Source organism: Gadus morhua, chromosome 3 (assembly GCF_902167405.1).
Source record: "Gadus morhua chromosome 3, gadMor3.0, whole genome shotgun sequence".
In the NCBI taxonomy this organism is placed as follows: domain Eukaryota; kingdom Metazoa; phylum Chordata; class Actinopteri; order Gadiformes; family Gadidae; genus Gadus; species Gadus morhua.
Window position 1 is genome coordinate 26,730,935 of NC_044050.1, and position 22,087 is coordinate 26,753,021.

General features: G+C 44.7%; 4 protein-coding genes across 5 annotated transcripts in view; 1 reads left to right on the plus strand and 3 right to left on the minus strand.

The window, feature by feature from the left end:
- Positions 1-9: 9 nt before the first annotated feature.
- Positions 10-6,939, plus strand: LOC115540546 (polycomb complex protein BMI-1-A). Of its 2 annotated transcripts, none has more exons than XM_030351956.1 (9): positions 10-276; positions 1,931-2,058; positions 2,397-2,493; positions 2,586-2,641; positions 2,779-2,908; positions 3,621-3,660; positions 3,759-3,857; positions 4,882-4,962; positions 5,713-6,939. In XM_030351956.1, exons 2-9 carry the CDS (start codon positions 1,941-1,943, stop codon positions 6,130-6,132), a joined length of 1,041 nt encoding a protein of 346 aa, XP_030207816.1. In that variant the 5' UTR covers positions 10-276; positions 1,931-1,940; the 3' UTR covers positions 6,133-6,939. The 2 variants fall into 2 exon arrangements, with proteins under 2 accessions (XP_030207816.1, XP_030207814.1); XM_030351954.1 differs by lacking the exon at positions 10-276 and adding an exon at positions 1,024-1,168.
- A 53-nt stretch (positions 6,940-6,992) lies between these two features.
- Positions 6,993-8,404, minus strand: LOC115540558 (CDGSH iron-sulfur domain-containing protein 3, mitochondrial). Its single transcript, XM_030351970.1, has 3 exons — positions 8,122-8,404; positions 7,898-8,014; positions 6,993-7,640 (listed from the first exon to the last, which is right to left on the minus strand). The coding sequence occupies exons 1-3, from the start codon at positions 8,209-8,211 to the stop codon at positions 7,449-7,451; spliced, it is 399 nt and encodes a 132-aa protein (XP_030207830.1). The 5' UTR covers positions 8,212-8,404; the 3' UTR covers positions 6,993-7,448.
- Positions 8,405-8,457: 53 nt separating this feature from the next.
- LOC115540555 (CDGSH iron-sulfur domain-containing protein 3, mitochondrial) lies at positions 8,458-13,644 on the minus strand. Its single transcript, XM_030351965.1, has 3 exons — positions 9,824-13,644; positions 9,307-9,423; positions 8,458-8,785 (listed from the first exon to the last, which is right to left on the minus strand). The coding sequence occupies exons 1-3, from the start codon at positions 9,914-9,916 to the stop codon at positions 8,594-8,596; spliced, it is 402 nt and encodes a 133-aa protein (XP_030207825.1). The 5' UTR covers positions 9,917-13,644; the 3' UTR covers positions 8,458-8,593.
- Positions 10,251-22,087, minus strand: part of LOC115540560 (protein AF-17) — a 30,609-nt gene continuing 18,772 nt past the window's right edge. The window contains exons 16-21 of the mRNA XM_030351972.1: positions 19,031-19,225; positions 18,164-18,240; positions 16,951-17,309; positions 15,627-15,720; positions 14,404-14,631; positions 10,251-13,850 (exon numbers count right to left, since the gene is read on the minus strand). Coding sequence (XP_030207832.1) covers positions 13,815-13,850; positions 14,404-14,631; positions 15,627-15,720; positions 16,951-17,309; positions 18,164-18,240; positions 19,031-19,225 — 989 coding nt within the window. The 3' untranslated portion in view covers positions 10,251-13,814. The remainder of the gene's footprint in view (positions 13,851-14,403; positions 14,632-15,626; positions 15,721-16,950; positions 17,310-18,163; positions 18,241-19,030; positions 19,226-22,087) is intronic.

The following is a 22,087-nucleotide window of genomic DNA, read 5'->3' on the forward strand; positions in this document are numbered from 1 at the left end:
AAGCGCGTACGAGATTAAAGCGCATCGCGCTCCCGTCGTCCGACGCGCAGACTCTTGGTTCAGATGGTGTCTTTAGACGGGACCGACGATCCGATTGCATTGCAGTGCGCCGTCACCACCCTTCCTCCGGAGCAGGCCACTGTCGAGTCCGGAGAGGAGCGCCGCGCAGACCCAGCTGGCTGCTGACGGCTAGCCGGCCATCCAGACCTCCACAACCCGGGGACTGGCTTGCGGAGGGCGGCGCGGAGGACTCGCTGGACGCCCTTGGTCCCTCCGGTAGGTGGCTGACTGCAGACCTAGATCACCCGAGCCCTTATTTATTTGGAGGTGAGTAATCCCATAATGATGCGCCTGAGATTGTTGTCACTGGCGTTTTGGGGTCTCCCCAAGATGGCGCCCGTGATTGCAATCCAGAGTAAAGTGCGCCCCCACCAGGTTGAAGGTGGCACTGCACGCGTCTCGACCAGACACTGGTCTGACTGGGAGCAGTAGCTGGCGTCTCCTTTTTTTTTTTTTTTTTCTTTTCTAAGTAAGTTTATATTTGAATAATAAGAAAGAAACCAGGCAACAGCCAGGATACGTTTGTTGAAATTAATGGGAGTGTCACCACAAAACACCAAATACATCCCCAAAACGACCACTACTACCAATCATCACTTGACATCAGAAATTAGTTATCACAAAAAAACGAAAGCAAGTAATCGACGATGCGGAATCACACGAATAAACCACTATTAAACGATGATTCGATGGTAACAGATTTATTAAGGTGTTGCAAACAAACTCCCCAGCCAGCAGCGGCAATACCCAACATCTCCTCCCGACGAAGACCACCAGGGGAAAAAAAATAATAACTGTCGGGGATGCTGCGTGCATATCATAATGCATGCTTTTGCACCGTAGTAAATGCATGATAAGATGATCCCATGGTACAACGTCCACCCGTGTGGATGGAGGTGGACCATGGACGTATTAGAGGTGGACCCCCGCCTGCATGCCCCCTTGCAAGAGGCGACAAAATAATGTCACGTGATCCAAAATGGGCAGTCCTCTGGCGGTGCTGAAAAAAGCCATTTTCTGGCGCTGCTGCTGCAAATTCTAAACCAAGTCCAAATCATTTACCTGGATTATTGCTGGGGTGGAATTGCGTACTTATGTGTCTCATCTGGTACGTATGCATACTGGTTAAGGGGTTATTTTGTGAACACTGTGCACGGCGTGGGGGATTTACGCACAGAGGAGCGCACGGTGTCACATTTTGAACCTCTCTTGTTCGCCTCTGATACAACACTGTCAGTGAATTTAAGATGGCTGCTTTGTGTATCAATGCGATTCTTTTTTTTTTTTGCTTTCCCAACTCTGAAATAATTATTTACACTGCGTGTGTTTTTTATTTTGTGCCCGATTGCAACGAAACGCACTGGCGAAATGTAAAGGCTCTTTGTTGCTCCGCTGGCAAAGTAGTGGTGATGCACGATTTGAGGCCACACAGGGGCAGCTGAATAGTCCACTCTTACACAGACCCCAGAACCAGTCAATCTGGCCGAATGGAGTCGAAATGTACATTGGAATATCATAACTGTTAAAAAAAATATCTCCTACTCTCCCGGTCGTCAATCGACCACCATTGTTGTGGATGAACAGTATTGTTGTTCCAAGGTTGTTCTTGTATTGTTGCTATGTGGTTGTTGAGGAACCAAACCTAAGGATTGTACTCTTGTGTACTTGTACAATAAGATGTAATAAAAGTAATTCTGATTCTGAGGGCGTGCAGCAGACCACTCTGGGTCACTTTGGGAGAGCCTTATTTATCACAGTGAACAACCAACACAACATGTTCAGTGCCACAGCTCGAGCATGTTCATGGGGTGATGCTGTGTTGTGTTGGGGTGTTTTTTGTTGCATTAATGGTGGTTTTGTTCCTTTGCAGATCTCTACAGATGGATAAAATGCAACCCGACTGTGTTAAAATCACAGATCTCAATCCCCATCTCACTTGCCCACTGTGTGCTGGTTACTTCATCGATGCCACAACTATTGTGGAGTGTCTACACTCATGTACGTTTTTAAATGCACGTCATTGTTTATTTAAGAATGTGTTTAGCCTTAAATATGAAATGTCTATACACGTGTCACATATACTAAACAGGGCCCAATAACCCGTTTTTTTTTTTTTTTTTTTCTAAATGGTAGCTGGTTTAAAGGATGGCACTTTACTTCATGACCTACACCATATAATCAGTTGTTATGATTTTGATGAAGGCATTATGCATTCTCATTTGTCAGAGACTTTGTTATTTATACTTGACCTCAACTTCATACTTAAATCTATGCATTTCCGTGTCCGTTCTTGAAAAGTGTTTCATTTCTCCCCTGTTCTTTCATATTTCTTCCAGTTTGTAAAACATGCATTGTTACCTTTCTGGAGACCAATAAGTTCTGCCCTCGATGCGACGTCCAGGTACACAAGACATGCCCACAGCTAAGCATAAGGTAAGACGGTGACCTGCCTGTTACTTCTTCATGCCGGTAATGTCTCAACTTATGACCCGAGTACTGACACTGAAAACTGACCTTTTTCACAGAGCGGACAAAACACTACAAGACATCGTCTACAAACTGGTTCCTGGGTTATTTAAAGGTAAGCAACACTAGGCCTTAAGACATGGAATAAGGGTGCCTCTTATAGTGTGTCCGATACTGTAAGAGCACAGTATACGTGGCAGCGTTGAGTTGATGAACGACTGTTGACATCTCCTCTGTGTGTCTTGACTTCAGATGAGATGAAACGGAGGCGGGACTTCTACGCAGAGAATCGGGTTCTGGAGCCGGGCGAGGTGGTGGAGACGTTTAACATAGCGGAGGACGAGATCATCAGCCTCTCCATACAGTTCTACGAGAGGAACAAGTGAGTGCGGGTGTGTCCATGAAGTGGACACAGGGTAGCCCCGTTGGCGAGGCCCAGGGTAGTCTCTTGTTGAGGTTTCAAGAGGGCCTCTCGGTGAGGCCGTTGAACCCCCCGACGAAAGACCCTGGTTTCGAACCTTTAATGTCTGGGGAGGAGCTGAAGGCATCTGTGTGCAAGATGCCTTACCCCTACCTGGTCCTGAGTGACAGCCATCTGGATCTACTCTAAATTGTTTTGGATTGAAGTGTCTGTTAAAGGACAATAGTAAAACTGCAGTCATTATAGACATATTAAACAGGTACATAGACGTTTAATAACGCATGCATATTTAAAAACAGTTGGAAGCATTTAAGGACTCTGATCAGATTAGGCAGCTGGAGGCTTGCGAGTTCGAATCCCTCAGTCTACTTGGCAATAGTATAGCGTGTCCTTGAGCAGCACATCAAACCTCTCATCGCACACGTTTGAGCCTGAGACTGTCAAGGCAGGAGTAGGAGACTGTCTTCATTTGAGTTTGGGTGCACATCAAACTGCTATATGAATGAAGGAACTATGATGGAGCTCGATTAGAGGATCCATATGTTGGCTTATCATTCGGATGCTAAATATTTCGCTCCTTTGCTCTGGATGTTTAGAAAAGCTCTGTCCGTATTTGCAGCGCTAGGGCAGAACGAGTTGGTAATTAATTTCTTCTCCCTTGATTCATTCATAGAAATGTCGAAAGGCCGCGTTCAGAAACAGAAGGGGACAAGGTAAGACTTTGTTTTCCTTTCATAGAGTAAAAGGATTTACAACAACCGTGAGATGTTACTGACGCAGACTATCACTGTTTTGCGTCTCTCCGTTCTAGACCAACGGCAAGCGTTTTCTACAATGCCCAGCAGCGATGTCGGTCATGCACTTAGCGAAGTTCCTCCGGAGCAAGATGGACATTCCAAGCAGTTATCGGGTGAGATACGCCTCCACTGATTGGCCGAGCTAATGCTTTCATATTTTCATTGCGGTAGTGATATAAACTGCATGGTGGGTTTTATGCGATGGACGGCCCATTAGTGGTGTTCAGATCGGCATAGAGACTCGCCACAGAAGCCTTCCTACCAGGGCAGGGGAGAGCACAGGGCCCAATCAGTTTAACACACTGGCCTTCTTTGTACCGATTCTACGGCTCGACTGAGCGGTCATTGTAGCGTACAAGGCACGTCTTTAAACTCCATCTGCCTTCTGCAATATTTGGGAAAAGATGATCATTTTAATATGAAAGGATACTTTATAGAACCCTTATCTGCTGATTAAAAACATGCAATAACAAATCAGATAAAATGGACTGGAATACCGTTCAATACCATCATGTTTAAAAAGTGCTCGAACAAGCTTTTGATTTAGCTAAATCTGAAGAGGAGGAATATGGCTCAGCGGTTAGGCTGGTTGACTACCAACTGAAAAGTTCTGGGTTGAGTCTCATATTTCAACACCTGTCTACCTGTATGCACCCAGCGCAAGATTTCTTAACCCCTTACCTCCTCCTTAATGACATTCTTTGGAATTCTGGAATGATGTCGGTTGCTACACACCACCAAATTGGCTTCTAATGGGCTCCTCCAGACAAGGACACAAGGTGGTGGTGGTGGTGGTGTTGGACGCCATTGATGCATGACCTGGTGCTCAATGCTGCCATGCATCTCCCTGACTGTGTGGTTGGTGATGGCTGGTTTAACCTCGGCACATTGATTAGTCAATGTGCAACAGCTGAGCAGCCTCACCCATCCCAGAGTCTGGGCCAGGTGAGGCTGCTTAAACCAGCCCTCATCCATACACACTCCACAGTCGCTATGGGATGAAAACGTTTTAGCAGACTTAATGGAAATGCAAAGCAGTTCGTGGCAATGGGGAACTTGTGGCGGAAGAGATTTTGGAAGTTTGGTGTCAACTAAGTTTAATGTACAACGTGTTTGTTGATTTCTTGTCTTCTGCAGGTGGAGGTGTTGTATGGGGATGAGCCTTTGAAGGATTATTACACGCTAATGGACATCGCCTACTTCTATGAGTGGAGACGAGTGAGTGACCGTTTTATGATTTATCGTGGCACCGTCGTTTAATGACGCTTTGCGATAATTAAATGTTAAGTTCAGTAATTGAAGTCACACATGCAGCTGAGTAGAAGAGGCTTATTACCGGTAAATTATATTTATAATTGCACACGGAATCAGATTTTTTTTGTATCTGGTAATTATGTTTTTGCTTGAACCAAACCAGATGATCAGTATTCAAATCAACACCTTTTTAACCCAACAAATCATATTACTATCTTTTACTTATCCTTTCATTACCACCCTTTTTAAATGATGCCATCGTTTGTAATACAGCCCCAATAGACTACTGATATTCAACTATAAAATGTGTACAAAACCTTATCCTAGCAAACTTTGTTGTACACAGGGAATGCTTTAACCTAATAGTTCTTTGAACATCCTTACTGTACCGACAGCGATATAGTATTGTTTCTCGTTAAAAGACAAATGTACCTATTGTAAGTCGCTTTGGATGATGGTGTCTGCCAAATACCCGAAATGTAAAATGTAAAAACATCCAATACGACTAAACGGTGACTAAAGGCTCAGTTATGGTTCAACGTCGACGCAACGACCACGCAGACGCTTCGACGCAGTTGTGAACCGATTCTGGTTCTGCGTCGGATTTCAGTCAGCGGACTGAAGGCGCCCGTCCGTTGCGTTGCGTCGACGTGGCACCTTAACTGAGTTCCCCCAGAGCCCCGGGCTGACCTCATGACCCCCTGCTCCCCACAGACCGGCCCCATCCCCCTGCAGTACCTGGTCAAACCCACCAGGAAGCGTCGGCGGGCGTCCCAGTCGGCAGCGCAGGGCCACTCCGACGGCGTCAACACCAGCCCCACCTCGGAGAGTGACTCCCAGAGCGACAAGGTCCACAGTCCCGCCGCCGCCGCCGCCGCCGCCGCCGCCGCCGCGCCCTCCAGAGCCTCCTCGGCCCCCAGCCCGGCGGGCTCCCACACCCCGTCGCCCCCCGCCGCCGCCGCCGCCGCCCCCAGCCCCAACGGCACCACGGCGACCGGCAACAATGGCCAGCAGCGCCACTCCCTCGCCTCCAAGCCCGGCGGCCACTCCCGCAAAGTGACAGTGAACGGCACCGCGGCGGCGCAGGGGGAGGCGAGGGGCGGGGACAAAAGCAGCTTGCCGCCTCCCACCTAAAGGCACGCGCGCGCACGCGGGGGCGTGTCTGTGCGTGTGTGTGTTTGTATACAGTAGCGGAGGAGGACGGCGGCCGACCGGTGAGTCGTCGGCGTTCGCACCGCGGCAGAACGCCGCTTCCCTAAGACTTGTTAAAAAGGACTGTCCCGCCTCTAAGAAGACTGAACAATGCAGCCAAATAGACTCTTGTGTATGTGTGCGTGTGGTTATGTGTGTTAGGGTAGGACAATGCACACATACAAACTGTACAGTATGTATAGAATGTAAGCATGTGTGTATACATATGTATAAACTATCTTTTATACAACATAATTGTTTTGTATTGTATATGATGTAGGTCTGTTTTCCCGAACGGTTCATCAGTGTTCATCAGATTTGGCGACGATGTGAAGAACAGATGCTTCGTTGGCATTGCGGCACAAGTCCCCCGTCAAATATCGCATTTTGAAGTTCCTGTTACTACTGTATAAAAAAAAAAGTGGCATAACAACCACTCAATTGGTACTGTAAACCCCACGACTGACGAAGAACGCATTGCATTACAAAATGTGCTCGGTCAATCACAAAATCTGTCCATGTTACCCGAGTGCCGCCGTGTTGGAAAAAACATTATCTTGTACTCCAAGCACTACCATGATACTTGCCGAAGTCATTGTTCAAATGTTCTGGGAGAAAAAATTGAAGCGACTGAAATATTAAACTCTGTGGTATTTTCCATCCATGCCCATTCATTGTTTTCTTTGAACCCACCTGTTTTTTCCAGACGTGTGCATGTTTTAGGTCAATAAAATGTTTACTTACCCTGTTTGTCAGCTGTGAAGGGTTTTTTGTTGTCTAAGTGTATCGATGATTAATCAATGTGCATTAATCAGACAGCTTTTAATGTTCTAGTTCTGTACACTCAAGAGTGTGTTAGTCTTATAGATGTCCTTTATACATTTGTAAATGTTTAAGAAATTGGAGAATTTCAGTGTAATATCTTCAAAACATTCAGTGCTAAGAAATCAAATATATTGATAAATATGAGGCTCAGCTTTAATGCAAGTGAATAGACCTGAATAAATACTAAACAAACCGTTTTTTTTCTTCTGATTCCTGAAATGTATACTTATTGCAGAACATACATTTATAACGACGGAATCAAGTTAAAGTGCATAACAATTATTTTAACAAGTGTGCCTGCCACCCATTTGATACGAACAGCATTTCATGGTGGCTTTAGATACAACGATTCAGAAGTGCGTCTTCATTCAGAAGACATGTTCCTTTGTCTACTTAATTCCAGGTCATGGTCGGGGAACATGCGTGTAGTCGGCTCAGCTCTTCACATCACTCTCCTCAGCCAGTGCAGAACATTGGATGAACTCCGATTTGTGCGTGCCATCACAGAAAGGTGGATTGTTGGTGTACTTGCAACCACACAGCCACACTGTCGAGTCTTTCTCTGGCACAAAGCGGTGGGGACCCAGACCCGGGGCTTTAGTCTTGTGGGAACCATCACAGAAAGGCTGAGGTTTGAGGGAGAATGGTAAATGGTAAATGGACTGCATTTATACTGCGCGTTTCTAACCAGTGGCCACTAAAAATCGCTTTACAACATTGCCTAACATTCACACACCGACGACGGTGTCAACCATGCAAGGCGACAGCCAGCTCGGTCAAACTAGCTCCGGTTACAAGTCAACCCGCTCTACCTCCTGAGCCACATCAGAAAGGGACAGAACCACAAAGTAAACCTGAACACTAACGTATCACACTTTCCTACCTGTTTCTTGCTGTGTCCACAGGTACACCAGGAGTACCGCTTCCCACCAACAAGCTCAACTTTATAAGGCTTCTTGGAGGCAATGACTGGCTCTGGAGGAAGAGTGGAGAGCATGACCTGTGGAGAGTGAAGACACCGATACATTAAGTAATCCGGGTATTTGTTAAAAATTTAACTACATATCAGTGTTGATCGTACATTACTAGAGCGTTAATAGAGCCTACCTTTGAACACGACATAGATGTCATCATCCCCCACGGATTCAAGGTTGATCTGATCCATGCTGGGTCCAACCTCGAACGCAGTATGTTCATGTTGTCTATGCTCTGAGAAGCCGACAGGAGCTGGACCAAGACTATTCAAACCCGATCGAGGAGCAACGCCACGACGCTCCTAGAGTTCTGTCTTCGGGTTAATAAACGAGGATCAGAAGTACACAAACTATACCACTACTATACTGCGTGCAAAAAGTCGCGGTTCACGCAGTAAGCCGTACACAAACACAGGTCACTTCCGGAGGAATCACGTCATCACGGGTCTGCTCAAAGAGGACGCAAAGGTGACTTTTTGTTTAAAATCCTTTATCACAATCAATATCATTATTTATTTATAAAACAAACATTTTGACATTTGGTGTACAGAAAAAAAAATAGTATACTGCATGCATACGAGAAAAGGACAACATTGGAATTTTCTTCAGGATTTAAACACATTCTTCACTGACTTGACCACGTCCTGGAGAATCACTTTGAGGTGCGTCCCGTCGCAGTACGGCTGGTTCCCCGTCTGTTTGCAGGCGCATAGGAAGAGGTGTCCGTCCTTCTCAGGGGTGAAGCGCACCGGAGGGATGCCCGGCGCTTTGGTCTTGTGCGCGCCGTCGCAGAAGGGCTGTCAACCAAACATACATAACAACAAAAATATGGGCAATGTTTATATCAAAAAAGAAAAATGTTAGGTCAGTATATGTTCTGTATATATATGAATAAATAATACATTGCGAGTAGTTCAAAAGTACGGAAGAGGATTAGGGCCATATGTGATTTTTTTGAGTTCTGATTTAAAATTCTGAATTCTGAGATTAAAGTCAGAATTCTGTTTTAAAGCACAGAATTCTTATTTAAATCTCAAAATTCTGAATTAAAATCTGAACTTTTTTATTTGTTCTGACTTTAAAGTCAGAATTTCGAGATTAAATCAGAACTCTTTTTATTCTGACTTTAAAGTCAGAACTCCAAATATATAATCACATGTGGCCCTAATCTTCTTCCGTACAATAGCCCAGATCCCCAAACAATGAACAGTGGGAACACGCTTCCATAGTACAGGAGCGGAGCCTATGAACGACGCCCTGCGCGTCACAAATAAAGTAGCCTACATTATGTCCACTTCATCGGTCATCAGTTCTTCACCTGCTTTTTGCTGTGTCCACATGCGCACCATGAATAACGCTTCCCAGCGGACACTTTCACTCTGCAGGGTATTCGAGCAGCAACCACAGGTACTGTCGACTGGAGGCGGCTTGGTATCTACACAGAAACACATTTGCTTAACACATCACAGTCTCGATAACATCAGAGAAATCAGCGCTAATCCATTGGTCCATCATCCATGCCCGCAGCGGAGATGAACGCTGGCCCGGGCCATGGGCTGCCTGCAGGCCCGGGCCTTACCAGTGCCATAGGTAAATGTTGGGCGTGTCTCTGGACTGGGAAGCAGGAGTGGACAACGAAAGACGCTTATTTTATGTCGCTTATATGAACTTCATAACAGATTTCATTATACTAAACATTTCTATATAGTTACAATAAGTAGGCTTTACTGCGGTAATCAGTAATGTAAACTCGTTATTTAACGAAAAACTATTGTGGTAGGCCTACTATATGGACGGTCACAGACTTATACAATGCATAACAAAACGCGTCCTACCATGAAAGTGGAAACAGGAAGAAGTCTTTGCTGTTTGAAGGTTTCGGTGAATCCTTTACGCACTGCAATGATCATAAGCGCAGCCGCATTCATCCTCTCGCTCGAATCAAACTTGATTTACGACGCCGGTCTGTTCCCCACAGAGAGGAATGTTGTCGGACGTCGACGGCGACCAAGCAGTAGACCAGCCTTCAACGGGAGATCACGTTTCACCCTAACTAACCTAAACAATATCGCCGTAGTTCCTCCCCTAATGAGGTACAAACGACCTTTCCTCGACTGGTCTACGTTATTTGCGCTGCCTAGCCTACCATAAAGACACTCAATCAAAAACCAGGGCTCGTCCATTGTTCAGGCTTTGATTGCAGTTCCAAAGGTGAAAATCTAAAACAAGTCAGGTAAAAACATTTATTGACAAGAGAAGCTGTTGTCTTCATACATTATTTTTTATTTTACACACAAAAATATCAAAATAATTCAGCCTATGGGGCAATTACTCAGAATATTGTCTAATTCCTTTTTGATCAATGATCAATAAATACAATGTTTAATGACAACGTGCTTGTCCTTTTGAAAATTCAGTGCTTTGCGATTTTTTCAGGGAACAATGCATTTAAAATCTATGCATAGTTATAATTGGTATTTAGCAATACATTTGAGTTTAAAATCACATTTCATGCAATTCTAATGCCAATGGAAACTCATTCTTTGTCCAACATCATTCAATGCCAGCTGTTAAGAACTGTTGTAATATACACAAAAGGAAACACAGTAGGCCTACAACAATGATGACATGGGTTACCCAAGCTCCAAATCCTAAAGAACGGCTGTGTTTTACACAAACATACACTATAGTATACAACCTTTACTCCAAAAAATAGAAAAGTACTAAATGGAAATAACCCCAAAAAGAAAAAAAAAACAGGTAACGTTATACAAGCGGGCCTATATGCCCCAGTGCAACATGGGAAAGAAACCCTTAAAAAATCCTTTGCAGTACTCAGTCAAGCTTTTGTACATGTCTCAAACGTTTCGGTCGTGAAACAACTCGTAAAAAAAAAACATAGGCTACTTGGTACAAACTCATAAATTCACAAATGCATGTCAACATGTGGGCTCAATGGGTTATCGACATGAACATTCTCCTTCAGTCATTGCTACAGTATTTGTTACCATAATGATAGGCTTCTTGAAGTTTCCTGATGACAAGGTAAAAAAAAACACATCTGGAATACAGACATCACATGTATGGGAGATTACTATTGATATTGTAAAGATCACATGTAACGATATACCAGAATGAGTGACGAGAATCGAATAGTCTGAGGTACTATAAGTTAGCCTTCATCAGTCAATGAGCTTGACAGACGTGCCTCACTGTAAAGGACTGTAAGGGATGGGAGAGCTTTTCAGAGTAAAACTGTTGGGTTAGGAACTCGGGCCTCAGCAGAACACACCAGTAAAGGTCAGCCGGGGTATTTCAGTAACTACATGGGCATTGCACTGTTATTAAAGATGTTAACAGCTACACTGGTGAGCTTAGCCCTCCTTATCGGCGCGCCAGTCAGTCAGAGCAAACGCTAAAGCATATGCCGTGACTGCTTTGTGACCGGTTTGAAAACCAGTCTTTTTTTCCCCTCTACAAGGTACACAGCAAGAAAAATAACATTGCATCATCTTAAGATATACTTACAATACAAAATGAATAGACATTTCTTATCAACTACAGTTCATCACATCGTTCAACTGTTATCACTGTTGCCTATAGAAACTAGAAATGGGTTGTGGAAGAGTGCTTTAATGTTACTAAATCCACCACATACCCTGTATAAAAGACAATATCAAAGTAAAAAACAAGGGAGAAAGGAGTGAGCCTTTGGGCTCTTGATTTTTTTTCTTCATATCTAGCATCATTAAGGCATTAACTATCCAGTATTGCTAAATTAACATTGAAATGCTGAGCAGAAAAACATACAGTATCTACGAGTTTGAGTAAAAATAAATACAAAAATAAAGCAACAACTTAACTAATCTAAACCCGACATAGACTTCAGGGGCCTGATGGAGGACGCGGTTTAGGAGAAATAGATCGAGACCGAAGGGGCAACGCTAGGTCTTTTTGGAGTTTGTGTTCACTTTACCCTGTGTAGGTTTCAGTGTGAACAGTGAACAGTGTCCATTCTCGGGCAGGCTTTAGCAGTGCAGCGATTAAAATTCAGTGGCAACTAGTGAAATGGACCTGGCAGAAATTGTTTTAATTTGTGTAATATTCCATGAAAACACAAATTGTTGTCTTTTAGTAATCTTAGAACAAGCCTTTATATCTACCTAGGGGGCGGGGCCTCTTTCAGGGAGCCCGCCATGTTCCACCACCATGTTTCTATGGTAGCCTAGAATGGACAAAATGGCTCTAGATATGTCGAGTTAGCAATTTCATCATAATCTATCATCTCATCTCTAATCATATCTTACTTGTAAACTGTGATCTATTGTTTAATAGATTTAAAAACTAAATTATTTTTCAAGGAACCTCATCCCTTGACATTTGGCTACTCTACACTGTCGTAGATGATGATTCATGATCATTTTGGAACTAACTACAAGCACCTTACAGGCCACCATAGCTAACCTTTTGTCGGTGGAAAGGGAAGGTTGAGGATCAGTTGATTGCAATTCCGCAACCTCACCACTAGATGCCACTAAATCCTAAACACAACACCTTTAAGAACCATTACAATTCACACAATTCTGAGATTCCTTAGGAACAGAATGTTAGCTTAAAGTCAGCTTTCTTTTACAGGCCCCTGTACAGAGTGCAAAATACGAATTTACACAAGGAACTTGACAGCCACTATTGGCCCGTAAGTACCAATCTTCTTCAGGGAAGGTACTTTGTGGATGATTAACTTGTCTCTGCTCGCTACTAATATGCAAAGTGCTCACTGGTTTAAGATATACAGTTAATTTCTTCTTACAAGTTGCAAAAGTTTGGTTTAGCCTGCTTAATCTCACTAGCAACATGTGGGATATAATTTATCTATAAATTCCTACAAGGGATTAAACAAAAGAAGACATTTTTGACATGTTGGTTTAGCTTTCAGTCTCAATTTAACACCAGAAAGGCATTTGAATTATAAATTAGACAATTGTTGCAATGCAGCAATTAATGAATTCCACCAAAACTATATTTAATCGTTAAGGAAAGTGATCCCGGCAACCACTTCTGAGGTTACGATTCTTTCAAAACAGTGTGATGGTAACAAAGCGCCAACATGTCAAAACTGTGGTGTCGTTATCAATCAAACAATAAGTGCTATTAGGACGCAGCAATATATAGAATTTCATTTTGAGTGAGGTGTAAACAAAGGGAGGGCAGGGTGTCAAGAAGGAAGACTTCTGAGGTTTTCGAGAGGTGACGTGAGATCAAAGATCCAAATGATCCAGAGACGGACCCCGGCTGGGTGGTACTGTTGGTCCAGGCGTTGGGTGCTTGAACCATGGTCAAGGCGTGAGCAGTCGAATGAGGAGCATTTTGGCCTCGTATAGATATATATAGTTCAAACTTATTGGCGGGTCTTATCCATTAAGACCTCAGAACAGCTTCAGGGATTGGCTCCCGGCCGACGAAAAAGCTGCTCAATTGGTCTAGTCGACAAATTAGTGCAATTCAATCAGAGACCACTCTCTCTGTAAGCTGCCTACACAAAAATAGAAGAGGAACCACGGAAATAATATAAAAAAACATACAAACACAAATATACAGAAAAAACGCTTCACCTTGAACTCCATCCCATGATACATTCATAAAAACAGGCCGTAAGATAGAGATGATAAGAAAAAACAAGAGAAGACTGTTAAAAAAAGTCTCACATGAGGTACCAGCGTTAACCTCTGCTCTTCAAGGTGCAGCAGTTTCAGTTGCACCTGATCCATCCTGATTTAAGCTACGTCCAATCAACGACCTGTGTTAGTCCTCCCGCGTCCTGAACAGCTACCCATTCTTGTCGCCACCCTTCTCGCCTGCGGCCTGAAATTTAACACAGAATTATTATCCAGGTGTACACAAACTTAAAACATATCCCAACCATCACAGTGTTATGTTATGGTTATTATGGTCAACCTAAGTGACCATATCTAAAGTTATGGTCACTTTAGTTGACCATAACAATAACAAATTAAATATATTGCACTTTCTACAAAGATCTTTTTAAAAATCGCCTTTTTTTTTTTTTTTCTATTTTATTTTGACTTCATTTTGTTGTATGTTTGCTTAAGCTTTCTGCTAAATCTTACATACATTGCACTTTCTTTTAACGTTGCCTCTTTTTTTCTTTTACTTATTTTATTGAATGAAGATGTTGTATTGTATGACGATGTGAAGCACTTTGAGTCTGCCTCGTGAATGAAAAGTGCTGAATAAATTTGCCTTGCCTTGCCTAACTAAAGTTATGGCCACCTGAGTTGGCCATTACCATAGCATAAAACAATTCCCAAGTTTCCCACTAAAGTGACCATAACTCTTGTTATGTAGTTCTTTAGTTACTTAGACCATAAATAACACTGCGCTGGTTCTCACTCACCCCGGTCTTGTGAAGTGCAGTGTCTTGCAGCCCAAACAGGCCAGCGCCGTTGCCTTGACTACCAGGCAGCAGCGGGGGGGTGGTGGTGGTGGAGGAGGACAGCAGGACGGGGGACTGGGCGATCATGTTGGAGGCCGAGGTGGAGCTGAGCCCCCCCGTCAGCGTGAGGCGCTGTAGCTCTCTTTGTCTCTGCTGCTGCAACATCTGGTACACCACCACCTGCTGTTCCTGGAGCGGCCAGTAGGGGGAGCAGTTGAGCACTGTGAGATGAACTTATACTGTAACAATATACATGCTATAACTTTTAACAGGAAATCATGACATTCTTGTGGAGTGTGCGTGGTTGAGGGCTGGCTGAAGCAGCCTCACCTGGCCCCCAGTCAGACTGATTGGACTCTGGAGGCTGGGTGAGGCTTCAAACCTGTGGTGCATTGACTAATCAACGCCGACAGGTCAAACCAGCTCCACCAGACCCACACACAAGGAGATCACGCATCATTGTCGATTGACCTTTAAATAAACTGGTTTTCCACCATCACCACCCTGTCTCCTCCACCCTGAGCCCAGTGAAAGCCCCCTGTTGGTGTATAGTATGGACATCTATAATTCCCTTTGGCAATGAGCTCCCTGCTAATTTGAGAGTAAATGGTATTTATTTAGAGGATGCTAATATATACCGTCTTTCTTAAGTGGTTGCGATCGTATGTTAACAAGGAGACTCTAAAATAAACAATACTATTTTTTTCAGCCCATTTTACCAACACAAGGAACACGGTAAAGATGCCCTTAAGTTTGCATATTATACACTACTGTTCAAAAGTTTGGGGACACTTAGTAATGTCATTTTTTTAAGTAAAGCACTGTTTTTTTCAATGAAGATAACATTAAATTAATCAGACATACAGTCTAGACATTGTTATTGTTGTGAATGACTATTCTAGCTGGAAACTGATGATTTTTAATGGAATATCTACCTCGGGGTACAGAGGCCCATTTCTAGCAACCATCACTCCTGTGTTTGAATGGTACATTGTTGAGCTAATTGTGTTAAAAGGCTAACTGATGATTAGAAAACCCTTGCAAAATGATGTTAGCACTGCTGAAAAAAGTGTGTTTTTTCATTGAAAAACATGAAATTGTCTGGGTGACCCCATACTTTTTGAACGGCAGTGTAGGGGTGGTGGAAGTGAAGGTACGGTTCGGCTGTAGAAGTGTGCTCTTACAGGAGTGAAGTTCTGCGAGGTGAGGAACTGCTGGAGCTGCTGCTGTTGTTGCTGGAGGAGCAACTGCTTCTGCTGCTCAGACAGCATGGAGGACCTGCCACACAATCAACAACAATGAATGCAGTTAGAGATAGCTCGCCAAGTAGCTGGCTAACCCAGTGGCTAGCACGGCAAGTAGCTAGCTAAACCATTGGCTAGCTTGCGCTGTCGCTGGCTAACCCAGTGGCTAGCACGCCCAGTAGCTAGCTAAACCATTGGCTAGCTTGCACTGTCGCTGGCTAACCCAGTGGCTAGCACGCCCAGTAGCTAGCTAAACCATTGGCTAGCTTGCACGGTAGCTGGCTAACCCAGTGGCTAGCACGCCCAGTAGCTAGCTAAACCATTGGCTAGCTTGCACGGTAGCTGGCTAACCCAGTGGCTAGAACGCCCAGTAGCTAGCTAAACCATTGGCGAGCTTGCACGGTAGCTGGCTAACCCAGTGGCTAGCTCACATAGCAGTAGGGTGAACATTTCCAAACCACCATAAAGGAGGACATTTTGCCCGGATTCGGTGTAACAAGAAATGGCGATAACGTGAATCCTAATCCGATTCATTCATTCACACGTTCACACACCGAGGGCGGAGTCAACCACGGAGGGCGACAGCCAGCTCGTCGGGAGCAGTCAGGGTGAGGCGGTGTCTTGCTCAGTGACACCTCGACACTCAGCTAGGAGGAGCCGGGGATCGAACTAGCAACCTTCCGGTTACCAGTCACCCCGCTCTCCCTCCTGAGCTTCTGCCTCCCCACTAGCAGCCAGGTAGCCCAGCAGCTAGCTCACATCTGCAGCGCCACCAGCAGACACCGCCTGATCCCAGGAAACCCGGGGACTTAATACTAATAATGGGTTTAAATAGAGCGGGTCTGCGGGCAGACATCAAATCCAGCAGGAGCAGCCACAACACGACGCAGCTGTTATGAACGACGAAAAACAAACAACCGCTGGCGACAGTTCGGCAAAGAGCCTTTTGTCTAGCTGCGTCTCATCAGACAGAGAGGTAGAGCGGGTTGGCTGGTAACCAGGAGGTTGCTAGATCGATCCCCGGCTCTGTGCCAAGGTGTCGCTGAGCGAGACACCTCCCCCTAACCGATCCCGACGAGCTGGCTGTCGCCATACGTGTCCGAAACCGCCGTCGGTGTGTGAATGAATGGGTAAATGTACAGCAATAATTGTAATGTGCTTTGATTGGCCACTGGTTAAGACAAGCGCTGTATAAATGCAGTCCGTTGATTGACCATTTACTCCGAGGGCTGAAGGATAAGCTACTGACGGCGGGGGTACGTACGGGCTCAGGCTCTTGGGCAGCTGAAGGCCCTGGGCCAAAGCCTGGACGTTGAGTGGGGGCGGCTGGGGCCGGAGGGCAGGCAGCGCGGGCTGCGGAGGGGCGTTGTGCGCGGGGGACTGGATGACCCCGTTGAGGCCGCCCAGCGCGCCGCCGCCGCCGCCGAGGCCCAGCTGAGGACTCCCGGCCAGGGCCAGGGCGGAGTGGCCGCCCCCCCCGCCCAGCAGCCCGTCGCACAGCCCCCCCCGGCCCAGGCCGTTCATCAGGGGCTGGCCGAAGGGGGCGGGGCTCGGCTGAGGGGGCGGGGTGCTCTGGAAGGAGAGGGAGGAGCTACTGCGGGAGGGACTGCCGGAGTGCAGCTCCTGGAGGAACGAGGCAGATGTGAGGGAACACAGAGCCATTGTTTAATCATATCAATATTTAATATATTTAACCGGATACTGCTGTGGTTCTTAGAAGGTTTTAATAATTAAAAAAAAAAAGACAAAGCTACAGCATAGGTTTCTGGGATGCTCGTGGATTACAGTTGTACTATATATAATTTGATAACCTTTTTTTTTTAGATAGAGCCGTTTCCAGTTGTATAATACTTCAGTTTGCTTTCGAAGGTGTTTTTGCAAATCCCATCCATTTTTGGGATTTAATGCGTCGCCAATTGGAAATCATCTAGGATCTGTCCCAGAAGGTATTCAAGAAATATAAAGTCATGAATTCATGCGAATCCAGCAGAATATAGTCGATCCGGTTCAGGTATCATGAATACCATGAACACATGAATCGACAATAAGGGTGCAGCAATTAATCATTTAGTCACATTGGTTAATGCAGTACTGGGCATTAACTAGCATTTGATAAACAGTGAATTAACGGTCTAGTTAACATTTACTAAGAATATTCATGTTCACTTAAGGTGTAAATGCTAACTAAGGTTATGACATATATGTTATCTTGGGGTTCAACTTACAGGGTTCCACTCCCTAGTGGTGGATTAGGGTTTGGGTTAAGCCCAACCCTAAGCTACTACTAAGGATTGGAGATGCAACTAACACTATATAACGTGCTTATTACGGCATCAAACAATGCTAATTCATTAAGTTATGTACCCTTTTTGTAAAGTGTTACCCATGAATCTATGACGCATAAACAGGGTGATGGACGGCTACAATTGGCCCGGGAGGGGGGGGTGAGGGAGACAGAACGAGGTCCGGGCTCTCACCTCGGAGGAGGTAACGAAGGAGGTGTCATTCAGGAAGCAGGCTTTGGAAAGAGGACTCTTATTGGAGCACAGGGTTTCTATGGGAACAACAGGCACACAACCAGAGCGACTTGGAGCTAAGTGTGGAAAGTCACAACACATCTACACCAGCTTTCTCAGGGCTTCTAGAAGGATACAGCTTATTTTCTAATAGTATTGGGCCAGTAAGCCTAGTGTGGATTGAAGGGTGTGTGAATGTGAACATTTTACCTTGAGGGTAAACAATATGATACTGCAGAGGATCGAGTACAATTCTGTATTATCTTTGTTGCATACAGGGAATGGGTTAACCTAGTGATTGTTAGTGCTCGGCACAGCGATATATTGTTGTTTCTCTTTCTTCTGATAAATGTACTCATTGTGAGTCACTTTAGACCAGGGGTCACCAACCTTTTTGAACCTGAGAGCTACTTCATGGATACTGAGTCATACGAAGGGCACCCATTTTCTTCTGAAATAACCAATTTGCTCAGTTTGCCTTTAGTTATATATTAATATTGATTAATGATACTCATCTATGTGAAGGAACTGATCATGTTAATGATTTCTCACAATAATTATTAATTAATACTAAAAAAGTTGGGAAAGAGTTGTTGAAGAATGAGCTGTGCTATTCTCAGAACAGGCCTGCGGGCCCCTCATGTGGACCTTGCGGGTGCCTCATGTGGACCTTGCGGGTGCCCTGGTGCCCGCGGGCACCGTGTTGGTGACCCCTGCTCTAAACAAATGCGTCTGCTAAACGCCCTACATATAAAGGGTCAATGTAAACCCTGGCTGCAAACCAATTCTCCCCTTCGCGGGAACATCATTACTTCACCGTGGACCTACCGTGGGCCGAGGAGAGGAAGTTGACCTGGGCCGGGGCGTACAGGGAGCCCGGGTGGCCGTGGGGGGGGAAGGGGGCGGCCAGGTCCACGTTGAGCAGCTGCAGGCGCTCCTTCTTGGCGGCCAGGCCCAGGATCTGGTCCTGTAGCCTCTGGTTCTCCTGCTGTAGGGAGTGCAGCGACTGCAGCATGTCCACGACTGCAGCAGCAGGGATAAAGAGTAAAAATACAAGAGGAAATTACAAATAAAAAAAAATTATATCTATATATTATATTGATGTTTGGCTAATCACAAACGTATCACAGCACTCTGTTTTCCCCACACCTCCGTTAATCAGGGGCAGGACAAAAACATCGATACAACGATATATCGTCGCCCTTCTTCGTGCGATATGAGAATCGATACAATGGCGCCAAATATCGATATAATATCTTTTTTTTATTTTGTATTTTTATGCTTTATTCCTGAAGAGTTAGACAGTAAATATCGCTCCAAATATTGATATTTATATTTTAAAAATTAGGGGCTCTGACCAGATTTGCTCCTCCAGGATACACTCAAAACAAGAATGAAGGAAACTTTAACTGAAGTTATCTCACCAAAGACGAGTGACTGAAAGCCTCAGTTTGGACCACGAATAGAGACCAACATCAAGCCCTTTACCTTTTCACTGTCCTTTGTATTCATCGTCAGACATACATCGTGATGTATCCTTATAGGATTGTCTAACAATAAATTGATGATTGCAGAATCGCTGTGTCGTGATATTATCAGTATCGTGGGCCATGTATCGCGTATGGTATCATGAGGTACCCTGTGATTCCCACCCCTAGTTAAAATTGCCACAGCCATCCGTCAATACTAAGTGAGGTAAATACTATCTATTATCTATGTCTGTTGTGGTTCACTGTGGCTGTGGCCTCTGCATGAGACCATTTCAGTTTTAGAACACCCCTGTCTTTCTGCCTATCAGGGCATCTCTTCCCTGATTGGCTTGGGGAGTCCAACTCGCCTTTCAATCAAAGGTGCATGCATGCAATGCTTCTCAATGGTGGAAATGTAGGGCGGGATGTGGCAGAGGAGTATGTCTTCTTTGTTTGTGTATTTTTATAACTCTTTGCTATTTTCGGCTCCAACACTCACATCTTAGTGACAACACCTTTAAGAGATCCCTGTGAACAAGGGAAGGGCTTTGAGATGTTTGAAAGCCTAGATATTTACAGATACAGATGTGGGACACTGTGGGAAGATTGGATGCAATCTGTATACTATAAATAGATCTACAAATCTCAGACTCTTGGCACAGGCACTGTTTGTTATCACAGACTCCCATCCATAATTGATGCATCATCTGGGTCAGTCCTCGGCAGGAAATTTAAGCCACAGGAAGACAGTGGGGTAATTGACAGAGTGAACCGGAGAATAGACAGAATAAAAGCTAATCTTTTGGTTCTTTATTTGAACGTGTGACTGCATGGAGGACAATCATTCATTGTTTATTGACAGTTAATGCAACTAGTGTTCAGAATATGAGGATTAAGATTCGGACCGCATGGAGGACTGGCGACACCATCATCAACAATGAATGTAGTCACAGATAGCTTACCCAGTCACTAGCTCCCCCAGTAGCTGGCTAACGCAGTGGCTAGCTCGCCCAGTGGCTAGCTTGCCTAGTAGCTGGCTAACCCAGTGATTAGCTCGCCAAGTAGCTGGCTAACTTAGTGGGCTAGTTCGCCCAGTAGCTATCTAACCAAGTGGTTAGCTCGCACAGTAACTAGCTAACCCAGTGGCTAGCCCGCCCAGTAGCTTGCTGACCCAGTGGCTAGCTTGCACAGTAGCTGGCCAACCCAGCGGCTAGCTCGCCCACTAGCTGGCTAACCCAATAGATAGCTCGGCCAGTAGCTAGCTCCAAAGTAGCTGGCTAACCCAGTGGCTAGCTTGCACAGTAGTTGGCTAATCCAGTGGCTAGCTCGCCAAGTAGCTGGATAGCCACTGGATTGGCAACAGAAAAAATATTAAAACTCGCAATAAGTGGGGGGCAGATAAAATCTGTTAATGATTATTTGAAACAGAATGAGGAAGAAAGCATCCGGTAGTAATTTGGTTGCGAAGAACAGCTGAAGTTTTAAACATAAAAGAGCATATAAAATAGCCCCATAGGGCCTCTTGAAGTAGCAGATACAGGGAATAAAGGATTGCAGTGTCTTGCATCATGCTTTGATGCACCATTTGAGGACATCAAAGAGTGCTTCCCTTTTTAGATTCACAATTTTTTTTACAAACTCTTATAATAGCCACTACATTTCCCAAACCACAAAAAAAACACGATAATAAAACAAACATTATTCTGACCAGTGCTTTAAACCGTGCTGTTTAAAGCAGTTTCAAATAATATGTGGAGACCATTGAACTTCAACAAAGGTTCTCAGTAAAAAACGTGCTGATTTATAAACGTAGTAATGAAGCGTGCTCGCTAAACATGCTTGTAAGTTCAAAGAATATGTGAAGACACTATTGAACTTCAACCTTAGCCCTTCATTGAAACATGCTGATTTATAAACGAGTGCTAATGAGTCCAACTCTTTAATCACTCGAATAAGACGCGGCCGGTGTGATTCAAACGCTGCTTTAGAAACACAACCAGACAGCGTGTACAACAAGAGCCCGCCCCTACCCTGCCCCTAAGAACCAAACGAGCCATGTCCCCCTTTGTTCCAGCCTCCATCAGGCTGTTGAATAAACAGTAAGCCCAACCCAACCCATCACTCCAGACTTCAACCTATTCACCTTCCCCTCGATGCAAGTCGCTTTGGATAAAACCGTCCGCTAAATGCCCTAATTGTAATTGTAATTCCCCTAACTAACAATCTATTGTCCCTACCCACACCTCCACCCACTACAAACAGTTTTTTTTTTTTTAGCTTTTAAGAATTTGTTTATTCTCGTACATGATGACTAACTATTTATTGCTGAAGTATGTCTTGTTTGTAAGTGCGTGACCACAAATGAAGTTTCCCTCACGGGGAAAAACAAAAGAACACAACTCAATTCTCTGAATCG

What these genes read in the sequence shown, in the direction of transcription:
- LOC115540546 (XM_030351956.1), top strand. Translation starts at nt 1,941, where the DNA reads ATGGATAAAATGCAACCCGACTGTGTTAAAATCACAGATCTCAATCCC. An exon ending in GGTTCCTGGGTTATTTAAAG is followed by an intron (nt 2,642 to 2,778) that starts GTAAGCAACACT and finishes TCTTGACTTCAG; the next exon opens with ATGAGATGAAACGGAGGCGG. An exon ending in CAGTTCTACGAGAGGAACAA is followed by an intron (nt 2,909 to 3,620) that starts GTGAGTGCGGGT and finishes ATTCATTCATAG; the next exon opens with AAATGTCGAAAGGCCGCGTT.
- LOC115540558 (XM_030351970.1), bottom strand. Translation starts at nt 8,211, where the DNA reads ATGAACATACTGCGTTCGAGGTTGGACCCAGCATGGATCAGATCAACC. An exon ending in CATCTATGTCGTGTTCAAAG is followed by an intron (nt 8,015 to 8,121) that starts GTAGGCTCTATT and finishes CACTCTCCACAG; the next exon opens with GTCATGCTCTCCACTCTTCC. An exon ending in GTGGACACAGCAAGAAACAG is followed by an intron (nt 7,641 to 7,897) that starts GTAGGAAAGTGT and finishes CTCAAACCTCAG; the next exon opens with CCTTTCTGTGATGGTTCCCA.
- LOC115540555 (XM_030351965.1), bottom strand. Translation starts at nt 9,916, where the DNA reads ATGAATGCGGCTGCGCTTATGATCATTGCAGTGCGTAAAGGATTCACC. An exon ending in TTCCTGTTTCCACTTTCATG is followed by an intron (nt 9,424 to 9,823) that starts GTAGGACGCGTT and finishes GTTTCTGTGTAG; the next exon opens with ATACCAAGCCGCCTCCAGTC. An exon ending in GTGGACACAGCAAAAAGCAG is followed by an intron (nt 8,786 to 9,306) that starts GTGAAGAACTGA and finishes TTTGGTTGACAG; the next exon opens with CCCTTCTGCGACGGCGCGCA.